The 12,309-nt window shown below is 38.2% G+C and overlaps 2 protein-coding genes across 2 annotated transcripts in view; one reads left to right on the top strand and one right to left on the bottom strand.

The window, feature by feature from the left end:
• Nucleotides 1-3,100, bottom strand: part of LOC118404281 (neuronal acetylcholine receptor subunit alpha-9-II-like) — a 3,726-nt gene extending 626 nt beyond the window's left edge. Inside the window, exons 1-5 of the mRNA XM_035803347.1 lie at nucleotides 3,031-3,100; nucleotides 2,238-2,380; nucleotides 1,228-1,272; nucleotides 667-776; nucleotides 3-245 (exon numbers count right to left, since the gene is read on the bottom strand). Coding sequence (XP_035659240.1) covers nucleotides 3-245; nucleotides 667-776; nucleotides 1,228-1,272; nucleotides 2,238-2,380; nucleotides 3,031-3,094 — 605 coding nt within the window. The 5' untranslated portion in view covers nucleotides 3,095-3,100. The remainder of the gene's footprint in view (nucleotides 1-2; nucleotides 246-666; nucleotides 777-1,227; nucleotides 1,273-2,237; nucleotides 2,381-3,030) is intronic.
• A 2,659-nt stretch (nucleotides 3,101-5,759) lies between these two features.
• On the top strand, nucleotides 5,760-11,188 carry LOC118404280. The gene is made up of 3 exons (XM_035803346.1): nucleotides 5,760-5,957; nucleotides 10,283-10,421; nucleotides 10,952-11,188. The coding sequence occupies exons 1-3, from the start codon at nucleotides 5,770-5,772 to the stop codon at nucleotides 11,186-11,188; spliced, it is 564 nt and encodes a 187-aa protein (XP_035659239.1). The 5' UTR covers nucleotides 5,760-5,769.
• Nucleotides 11,189-12,309: the final 1,121 nt, after the last annotated feature.

The following is a 12,309-nucleotide window of genomic DNA, read 5'->3' as shown; positions in this document are numbered from 1 at the left end:
ACTCCCCGTTCTCTATAAACTCTTCAGTGTCCCCTTCTGGCGATACGTTTACCAAAGCGAGCTGTTCAGCATTGTAGGTCCATGAGCCGAACTCCAGCGGACATCTTTGGACGTCGTAGGGGAATAGACTGATGTCCAGTAGGCAGGATGTCCGAGCGGTGACCGGATATGGCCAGAACACGTCACCGTTATACTTGATGATGGCGTTGGTGTCCGGAGTCGAGGAGAAACCCTCATCGTGAATCCTGTTGACGATAGATTTTGAATATGAAGCTTGAAGGCCATTTGACATCAACATGCATCATTTTCCTAACATCCTCAATCTTTATGATACTACTATCATTTGAACAAGAAACATATGAACAAGAATGCATGTTTCCTAGACTTGGTTTGTCTAATGACAAGTTATATTCAACTCCAGTAAGACTGTAAGGTACAATCGTTGCCAATAATGTTTCTTTATCGCCAGTTTTGTTTAAAGAGGGAAACAAGCTCGATATGGCACCATGCACTGACCATGTGCCCTCTTACCATGGAGAGCAGCTCCTCTGACAAGCATAAAATTCTTGACCAGGAATTCTGCCGAATGACACGTTGCTTTTTTAACAGGCAAAAATCAATGCACGCACGGGTGTAACCCATAAAATATAGTCAGAGTGGCCTTACCTATTGTACAGGATGGTGTCTGGCCGCCAGATGTTCTCGCTGTTGACGTAGACTGCAGTGACGTTACCGTTCTCTTCGGGGTTCCAGGTGAGATGGTCATCATTCCATGACTGTCAATCAATCAATGAGTAAAATCAGTCAACCAATCAATCAATCAATCAATGTATAAATTCAATCAATCAATGAGTAAATGAGTAGTTATTCGATTAATCCGCTTATCAATAAAAATATTTCAATCATAATAAAGATTAACATAATGTGATTTCCAATCCGGGTAAAGTTCAATATACTGTACAGTAGAAACCGGGTTATTGCAATACACTTTGTAGCAAAAATCGGTACTAGTATATTGCAAAGAATTTTGAAATCCCATTAGCTTCATGGTATAATGAACCCCATATTTGCAAAGCCCATACGGCTAATCGGGAAAAAATACCAAGTTGTAACACATGTTGAACCCCAAAATATGCCGATCAAATGACCAGAATCGGCAGTATAAGTAACAGTGTACTAGGTGAAATATTACAATGATTCTATGTCAGCATTATGGTTGACATTTACCTGTCGTACCCATAGATTTGATGTAAGAACCTGTTCCACGGCATCCTGGTAAATAAAAACAGGAAAAATATAAAATACATGTACATTACATGTATTATAACAGTACTTACGAATAAATACAAACAACAACATGCACACTGATTACTATAATCGTAAATGCAGATTATCTACCAGCACACAAATAAAAATACATAATACGCTTCTATTTTATAAGAATGGAATGACGATAGTTTTTTAAATGCACTCATCAATTTTGAAATATGCACCACTATGTTCATAATTAGCATTGAAAGGGTGTGAACTTTTAAGGTATGATTCAGTTTAGCCTAAGGGCACAACATAACAAAGCACATAAACACACACAGAAGGAGGTACAAAATGGTGGAACAGTTTGATAAACAATATTTGATGATAGACAAACACCAGCTTAGAAGTAGTAGTAGCGGTGGAAGTAGTAGTGGATGAGTTGTAGTAGTAGTAGTAGTAGTAGTAGTAGTAGCAACAGCAACAACAGAATCAGTAGCAGTAGGATTATTATCATTATTAGTAGTAGCGGTAGTAGTAGTAGCAGTACTAATAGTAGCAGCAGTAGTAGCAGCATTTTGTGCAGTAATGCGTGTGGCAATAAATAGTACATGTAGTAGCAGACGTTATGGTGGTAGTAGTAGTAGTATTAGTATTAATAGTAAAAGTAGTAGCAGTTGTAGCACTACTTGTACATGTAGTAATAGTCTAAGCATATTTAGCAGTGATAGTAGTAGTAGTAGTAGTGGTGGTGGTGGTGGTGGTAGTAGTAGTAGCAGCAGCAGTAAATGCAGTAATACGTATACTTGTTGTAGTAATAGACTAAGTAACATACATGTAGAAGGAGTGGTAGTAATATCTGTAGTAGTAGAATATTTAAAGTATAGCAGCCGCAGATGTAGTACTACTTGTAGAAGTAACAGTACATGTACTGTAGTAGCAGATAGTAGAAGTAAGATCTGTAGTAGAAAATCAGCTGTTCTTACCAGTTGCTGAATTTGGGCCAATACTACGTCAATATAAATGGTGGTGATGTCCAATGGCGGTTTGCCGGGCCGGGCGTCGGTGGAGTAGTTTTCTAGAAGCTTATCCACGACCTCCTTTTCAAATATCGTACCACCAGCTGTACCTGCGCATCGTGTGGTAATCATGAATTAGTTATGCGATAAACAGACTGACCTGGAGGACGCACAGGGCAACCTAACCTAGCTACTACTCAGTGCATAGTGAACTAGACCTTCAGATCAGGGCAACCTAGCCTATAGCTATATCCAGGGCAAAACGAAACCCTTTACGCTGATTGGTCAATATCGTAAACTCAGGAAGGCACAGAAAAGGTATAAAAGGAGGAGTGGTCCGATCTCTGTCATTTTTGAGAAAGACAAATTAAAGTCGAAACCGGTAGAATACCGTCGTCTCTGAGCTGTCATTTTCCCAAGCTACGAATGATGCCTAATTAGTTATGCGAATTAGATTTGGATGGTTATCATCTAATCATATGTAGAATCTATTAAGCTATTTACATATTATCCTCTTTCTTACCCTTGGCGTGAAATTAGATACATGCACGCACGCACGCACACAACACACACACGCACACAACACATACACACACTCACAAACGCTACCGAATAAAACTTTCTAACAGAGGTAATAAATTTGATTGGACAAATGAATGTAGACTACTTTCACAATAACTGAGCTACAATATCAAAAACTACATACTGTCATTTTACAATCTTGTCCGTAAATACGTCTAAAACTGTTGTAAATGCTTACCTTGAGGAAGAACAGTAGACAAGAAACAAACACAGAGAAGAACTGTGCAATAGAGGTTGGTCATTCTTGCTGACATTTTCAGTTCAGTTTGACTGCAATGCAAGATAATAAACATGACAAATTCTTTAATGAATGGATGAAAACCTGTATTGCACATATATACTCACTAGGTTAAGTACAGGTCGCAACAAAAGAATAGTTTACAGATACATGAAATATATACAGTTTCAACCAACACAAGGATCATATTTTTCCAAGTGAATCATTTGTGTTACTAAAACGTAGGAACCGATTTGTTTTACAATTAAAGTTTGGTTTTTCATTAAGAATATGAATAAGCTATTGATAATGCTCTGTGTGATCCATGTTAAAGAAGAAAAAAAAAAGACTTGAAGAGGGCTATCAAGAATGTCCAAATCTCGCATGTAGGGCAGGCAGAATATAACCGGCCATAGCTACGCCATACCATGATAAATTCTCTCTAGAAAAGTCTCAGTATAATCCTACTGACCTCGCCTACAATGATATGAAGCTCCCAATATTGAAGGACACTTTTGACCTTTGTTCCATTTACAATTTGGAGATGAGTTTAATTGGATAGAAATAAGTATTAGATTCTATGAGCTTTATTTTGACAGTAAAGCTTGATTGTGTGCACTTCTCAACTCGCGTTAAGAGGGTTGTATCTAGCTCAATACAGTTAAGATTTTCTCAAGAAATCGCCTACACATATATAGTGAATGCTGCCAGAACCTTGCTATGTAAGTACATGCATATAGAGCGGATGCAATCTGAGATCAAGAAAATCATTACAAAAAAACGTAACCAGTAAGATCAAGAAAATAGCGCTTATTTACCTAGTAATATTTCCGACATTTCTCTCTAAAATTTCGTTTCTATAAACGGCACGAAACACAAGTTAGAGTGTAGCAAATCTTTTGACCTGGTATTACGCTCGCTCACCTCATGAAGGTTATATAACCTTCTCACTCGTAATTATAAATCACTGTTTCCCACGGGAAAACAACCTTGTGCCACGACAGTGGTGTTTACATTGTTTTCATATTGTCGGTTTCTAGCTAACTAACCCTTTAAATTTTTTTGCCAAAAGTGTTTTGACAAGCTTTTTCTTTTTATGTTCTATACATAGAATAGTGACATCGTACAGTACATTCTCTATGGAAAGCCAGTAGCAAAAGATAAGGTATCGGGCGTACGTACCTTTCTTGCAGACCTTCAGAGACAAGTAGTAGAACCAGCTCAACGTCACACCTCCAAAAGTCACGTGTTCTTTATGATAATTAGCTTCTCGCTGCGTGTGACACCTGTGACGTCATGTGACCGTCAGTCAGAGGTTACATAAGTCATAATTGATTTAACGACAGAGCTCAGGTGAAAGTTCGCGCTTTGTTTACAGATCGCTGAACATGCACTCAAAATGTGCAGGGGAAGCAAAGACCGTGTCTCTTCTTGGATATATTTTGAAATTTAAGGTTCCATTTCACCGATAATCTATATCAGAAAACCACAAATTTAAACAGGATATCGTTAGACCAAGGACGATTATATATTAGGCCATTTCCAAGAGTATGGTATATGTACGCTTAGTGCGGTGGTTATTGTACTCTCATATAACGTCCTTGTAATAACGTCCTTGGCAATAGTTGACATAACTTTAGTCCTTGGTCAAATCTGGTTCAAATTCCATGGGCGGGGTCTAACTCTAAGTCTGACACGACGGGAAAAAGTCGTTTATTCCCAATATACTATATAATACTTATGTCAATTTGTAGCTTAGATATTGAGCATGAAATACGTTTATTGGCTTTGACTTCTGCACGTCAGAGAACCCCTTTATGAAAAGAATAGGGGTGACACGATACTTGGATACATATTTGATATACGCGAGTAGAGATAGCCTAGGCACTATTAGTATTCTCTGTATTAATCACTGGCTCAATATTTTCTGTTGCTAACCGTGGTCTCTGATACTGCACTTCGTAATCAATATCGTTGTTAAAAGCATGATGCAGCAATTTTAATGGATGTAAAACGCAAACAATGTATCAAAATGGAATTCAAGATACAGGCGACACTTCCGTCAATGGTCTTGTTAGACTGTGCTAGCGCGCCACCTTGCAACATGGGCGCGTGTCGCAACGTACGGTAGAAGTGTCTGTTAAAATACAAGCCAGGATTTGAAGACACGGGGCCCATGAAGAGAGAAACGTATTTTTATTCACATTCGATGCAATTCTTCTTTAGTTTGTTTCAAGTCCTTCTTTGAAATTCGAAAAACAAAACGGACCGAGATACACACAAAACCAGTACAGTTGACCAATTATTTATTTATGTAAAATTATTTATTGTGATTGGAGACAATGCAATACATGGCAAAGTCAGGCAGCTTAACTGATATCGGGTGCCATGACATGCATACATTTATACGTATTTCTTATAGAACACACGGGATTAAATCAACTGGTTAACGTATCATTAATAAGTATCACCAGATGTTGTCAGATAAGCTTGTATGCAGGCTAGTACGCTTATTGGGTCTGGGAATCTGGGATGCTATTTTTCCAACAGTCCTTACGTTACTTAACCACTTTGAATTCGTATTTACAAGGGACACCAGCAACAAAATCGAGCGAAACATGTAGGACAATTCCCAAAGGCGTTGCCAAAAAACTCACAGGAAAAAAAAAAAATACAGAGGCGTCGTCTGTTTCCTATTACATGCCCACAATGCACCGTTCCGGAAGTTCACTTTCACTTTCACTCGTGATCGCACTGCCGGAGACATTCCTGTATTCAGAACGTGTCTTCTCAAGAAACCTTACATTTCTCTGCTTTCTCCTTACTGTAAAAACATCAAGAAACATGCCGATATTGATGTGGTGGTTCCCAGCGGTCGTGGAGGAGAGGTGAGGGTTGATATTTGTTTTTATTTGGCTGTTTTGGTTTGGATTTAGGTGGTTTTTATCCCACCGGCTTTTACGTTAGGGGTGGGGGGTGGGGATGGTTGGTGTGATCATATCTATATCTAGGTAGGGTTTTATCCAAACCGTATTGTTCAGAGTTTTCCCATTTTTATGCTTTAGATATCACATTACACAAATCTACCACCTGGAAGTCGTAACGCCTAGAAAGAATGTCACGCCCTCATTTTAATTTGAATACAAGAAAATAGATGTGAAATTTGATATGAAAATGACAGAAGGAATTACTTGATTTTTTTTAGATATCCAAATATTTGTAGAGATTATTAGTGGGAGAGTAGGTGAAAATTAGTGCACTCTGTTTAATTCTACACAATCTTACACAAATATATAATATGTGTATTTGTCACTATGATGTGATATATAGATTATGACTGACAGGTCAATTAGGCTATAATTGATGATACCATGTTACATCTATTAATACGTAATGTTTTTCTCAATGATATTTTTAGGCAAAATCACTAGGAAAATATCTTACAGCTATTCATGTAATAAATACATTAATAAGTTACAATTCAATTTTATCTGATTCTTTAATATGAATATCAAAATCATAGGGTGATTAACCTTTATTGGTCAGCTGACCTTGTGAATTATGTGACCTCGTAATTTAGAATTTCCCTTAAAGAGAACTTTGTCTTTAAATCTTTTCTGAAAAGAAATACCAGTTGTTTTTTTGCCACGCAGAATCCCCTGGAAGATAAAATTATCATGGTTATTTTTAACGTTGTGTATTTCTAATGGAAGTACAAAATAAAATTGAAAGAGATCATATCTTGTAGTTTATCTATGGTCTATGGCCTGTAGTGATTAACCATGTAAACAAGCCATTGTTTACAGAGTAATTGTTTACATGGTAAACATGATGTGTCAATATGGACGACAATATTGACATAACTGGAGGACCAAGTCTATATGAGTATATAACGTTAATAGCCTGTTAAAAAAGAGGCCATGACCCCACAGGGCTCGAAATTCATTTTGGGGATTGGGTGCACTGGTGCACCCAGCTTAGAAAATTGGGTGCACCAAAACAATTTTGGGCACACCACTTAAATTTAAGTAGAATGGTCAGAAAAATCTAATAACAAAACTTGGTTACATGCTACCAATTCTTAAACAAGTATCATAACAGACATTTTTATTATCTTTCTAACACCCAGATGTTAAGAATTTGATGTATACTAGTATACTTTGATATCTTTACATACATTATCAGCCAAGATAATAGTTGGGTGCACCCTGTGCACCCACAAAAAATAATTGGGTGCACAGCTCCAATTTTGGGTGCACCTGGGTGCACATGCACCCAGTATTTCGAGCCCTGCCCCATTTAGATAAGGGTTCAGTAAATTAGTTTTATCAAGCCTTGATTCAAGGTTTCCTGTACTCACATCTGTATTGTAGCATATCATAACTTAGACAGTACATTGTCCTGTAAATTTTAGTATACTGTAAATTCTTGATCTAAAAAAAAATTGCAGAGTTTGCAGCATTTTAAGTTCACGGTTGAATATTCACTGTAATACAGTAGTAAGACCTCGGAAGCTCATATTTGTGGTGCCTTGAATTTGCATATAGGAAAGGTCACCATGAAAAGTGTGAAACTAAAACCACCAGGACAGATATTGGAAGGTTTACAGTACCAACATGTTGAAGGAGTAGAATCGACTTCCTGTGTCCACACCCAAAACTGGATTCCCTGGATTTCTGTGGAATGACTATACCACCCACCCATGTGGAATCTTGTCTAACTACATCAAAATCTTCGTCTTTTAAACCAGGGTTCTCCATGGCCAGTAAAGTGTAGAATCTAGAGCCAGATCTTCTCCTAGCTCCAGAAAAAGCTACCAGTGAATATATGAATAAATTATATAGATATGTTTGACCCTTGTTGACTAAATGATCTCCAGGGAATATGGTTTTTCAGAAAGGGCAAATGTGATGTTTTGCTACTATGATATGGTTGGAGCCTTTTGCCATATTAAATCACTTAGATACTATAACGTTAAAATTGTACAGGAAAAAGCCTGGTGGAGGTACAATCCCTCTAGATCTATGATAAGTCTACCTGTATTACGAAGGTGGTGTTGCAACCCTGTGAAATACACACGTAATATAATATACAATAGCAAAGATATTTATTCTGCCAATACATATGCAGAAATCTTATGACAGATTTTGATTCAAATTTGTAGAATTTGTAGACATTTGGAATTTTAATTCATCTACAATATTTGAGCCATTGCCATGAACTATGAACCTAGGCTATATTTATATACATTGTATATTAGTCTATGACTTATGTATCTAAAACGGGCCAGTCCAAAAATAGAAAAGGGGAGGGATACACACACTCCTGACAAGTTAATTTCTAGTTAACAAAGAAAAACAAAAAAAACATGTTCCAACCATCTTATTACCGATCTGAAGCAAAATAGATAGTGATGTGCATTTTTTGTGTATCAAAATCACCTTCTGCCTTTCTCATATTATAGTTACAAGGCTGTAATTAAAAGACGTTGCTCCTTTTTTAAACTATCTCTACCCATATGATCCTCAGGGTATTTTTAGAATGAATTTACACATAATAACAGAAACCATGTTCATACCTTTTTATTACAGATCTGAAGCAAAGCAGATAGTAACATGCATTTCTTGTATATCATCTTTTTACCTGCCTTATTGTAGCTATAAAGGTTGTAAAAGACGTGCTTCTTTTCCTAACTATCTCTAACCGTACAATCCTCTGGGTATTTTTAGAAGAGATTTACACTCACTGACTTGCACAATTGTTAAAATGTGGCCAGGGTTTGTTAAGCAAGTCCTGCGGGATTTCCATAGCAATACGGTGGCTTGTTGAAATGACCTTGGGTTTGTAATGAGGTCGTTGAATAGCGGTACGCCGGCGGCGTGCTACGTGTGGCGGGGAGCTGATAACGGGAACAATCAGCACACCGCAGTATTGTCACTGTCGCTGTCAGCGTACAGGCGGATGATGGATGAGTGACAGTGAATGTTTGAACTGTGGAAGGCCACACGAATCTAATTTGTTGGTTCATGGATTTTTTAAAGTGAAAATATATATATGTAGCAAGCGGATATCACAAATGCAATGGCTAGAGAGGAAAACTTTTATATGACCGTGTCCATAAATTTTTTGCAAATATAAAGGACAGATATGTGATAAATAGATAGATAAATATGGAGTATGCATACATTAATTTGTAGCTTATATAGAGTATGAAATTAGTAAGTTTATCTCCTGTGAATTTATTTGCTTCACTTATTTAGTTATTGCATACATGTTTATGTGAATAAGAATACCAGTCAAGCGATATGTTGAACATGCAATAAAGATAAAAGCATGCACTATAGCTAGCAAATTAGCCCATATGGGCAGGAATATTCAAATAAAGATCATCATTGATACCTAAACTGAACTACTTTGAAATTCCTTTTGTTTTCAATCCCTATCATGTTTTTGTCATGTTTGCTTTTTCAAATAAAATAATCACTTTATAAAAAATATGCATTTTTGATTAATTTTCTTGTTCTTGTCAGTAGTTGATATGTAGTTCAAACATTATATATACCAGTGTAAAAAACAAACATTGATATCATATCATGTAATGTGAACCGTCATAATTCCCATGGGTATTCAAAGACTCCCACGTACACAATAAACAGAAAAAAGGTGTTAAATTATCCTTTGGCAAGACAGTCTTAGAAGACATCATTATTCAGTAGAAAAGTACTGATGGTTGCATAATTGTGAAGTCAATTACACAGACTGAGTTAGGATGGGCAGAGAGATGCGTAGACGTCAATCGCTTGTTGGACCGTACGCCTCTCTTCCTCCTGACGTTAAATCAAAATTGATCAACAGTGTACAAGTGTGACAGAGCTCTCCTTTCCGATTCAAGCTTGGATCTCAGTAAATGAGTGTAAAGTTTAAGAATTCATGTAGATACACTGTAGCACTAGCCTTTTTCACAGAATCTAGCTGGGCTATCTTTTGTTTTATGGGGGTGGGTGCTGGTTTGCTGGTGTCAGAGTTGGCCAAAGTTCTCAAATGCCGGGGGAATTTGAAAGGGAGTTTGCTGTGGAAGAGAGTTTTGCCCCACCCCTAGAAAATCATGAACCAGCATCCCTTTAGTATATTGTAATTATATCATTATTACATTATATTCCTAATCTATACGTTATGGATCAAATACAATGTTTCGGCATTTGTTTGTTTTTAGGGAGACGTCTACCACAACTACAACGTTCCCAGATGGCACCACGCAGAGCACCACACAGACCGTACGCAGTCGGGTGCCCCTCACTGTGGATAAGGAGTTTGTTAAGTCTGTGCCGGGGGTGCTGAAAATAGTGCAGATGGTGAGTAGTACACATTCAGGTTGTCACCAAGTATGACCATAGATTCATGGTAAAAATGACTATCAACTGTCCTCCACCTTGATCTTCTCTTCTTGAACCTGTAACCCTAGTTCACCTTTATTCATAGGGTAACCTATATCCGTTGTACCTAAAAACAGGAAACCTAGGGATATCACGTTGATGGACGCTAGTTTCAAATTGCATTTTTTTCAATATAATGCACTTTGAGACCACCGTCCATCGACTTGATATCCTGAAATACCCTGATGTTAAATACAACGGATAAAGGTTACCCCGCGAATAAAGGTCAACTAGGGTTAACCCCCAAAACATGTGCATTGAACGCCTGCTGATATAGTCTATTCATTTTCGAATTGGTCCACTGATTTTTTTGAGCTCCGTTTCTTCTGGACCAATCCAACGGTTTTGTACCTGGTACCCCCCCTTGGAAGAAAGTTTAGCGTTGTACCAATGATTACTACCAACACAGATGAGCTTCCCTAAACAGAATCTCCCCTTTCCCTCCCCAGTTCCTGTGCTTCCTGGCTTTCCTGCTATCGAAGATCGGCTGGTGTTTCATGACCTGCGGTGCTTACAACTTCTTTGGGTTCGTGACGATGACGTCTCTCCTGTACGAGCTGTGGACGTTCCTCTGGTACCTGACACATGGATACATGATGATCAGCAGAGTCTGCTGGGAGAAAGTGGTAAGGCCTAGCAAAAATAATGTTTCTGATTATGGTCCTGAGAAAATTAGGGTACAGTAGTCAGGTAAGGAATATGTTAATTTTTTTAGAATTTCCACATTTGAAGTAAGATCGCTTGACATAATTGGCAGTGTGTTGGGCTCAGGCTCAACAGGTCCCGGGTTGGAAACCTGCCCTTGGAAAAGGTACTTTACACGACTTTCCTCACCTTGCTCAGGTGAAAATGAGTACCTAGCTTCAGCTAGGGATGTCCCTAGGATATACATGTAGGACGTTAAATGGATATCCCGTCTTTGGGGAGAGTTACCTTACCTTTTAAAGAGCAACCATACCTTTTAAAAAGAGAACTAGTAGGGGTAAGTCCTCTAAAGGTTAGACCTGCAAGTTTTAGCAAGACACTTGTCGTCAGTTTTTACCCAGGTTTGTAATTTCTTCTTTTGTCCACAGGATTTCATTGGTACGTGCGTGGTGATTGGACTAAATCTCCTGGCATCCATTATTCTTGCGGCTCAGGCTTATGACGGCACCGGTAGCGCTGCTGCAGTAAGTCATACTTACTTCAATCTCATCTTGTTGCTCTGTGACAGAGGGTAACCTCCAACGACAGAGTATTGTTGTTGTCTGATGTGATAAGTGTTTTATCTGTATCTCTATGTTCCCTTTGCCACATTCGTATATAGTTTGGCATATGGCGTCTGCACACAATTACGCGGTGATGCACATTGTTTTTTTCCGCCGTACATGTAGCTGTTGTCATAATTGACATAATAATTTCAGAAATCACCCCGATATTCCTGGTATTGTAGAACAGGCCATGTCAGTCCCAAACCACAATGTGGTTTGGGACTTGGGAGTAGTAGTGAGTGAGTAAGTAGTTAAACAGAAGAATTAAATGACACCAAGATTTTACTGTGTCAATATTCGTATATATTATATATACACAGGGTGCATTTTACTTTGCAGCACTAATGGTGGTCCCTCACCACAATGTATTAGTTATGATCTAACCTATGTTTCAATCAGCTTATCTGTATTCTCCACTTTTTTAGGCCTTTGGTTTCTTCGCCACCTTCTCCTTCATTGCCGGGGCCTATGTGACATGGAAGCTATGGAAGGAGGGGCAGGAAAAGGTGCGGATAGCAAAACTGGAAGCTCAGGCAGCGGCCGGGTCTCCCGACTTC

Source organism: Branchiostoma floridae, chromosome 17 (assembly GCF_000003815.2).
Source record: "Branchiostoma floridae strain S238N-H82 chromosome 17, Bfl_VNyyK, whole genome shotgun sequence".
Taxonomy (NCBI): domain Eukaryota; kingdom Metazoa; phylum Chordata; class Leptocardii; order Amphioxiformes; family Branchiostomatidae; genus Branchiostoma; species Branchiostoma floridae.
This window is presented reverse-complemented; position numbering and strand designations above follow the sequence as displayed.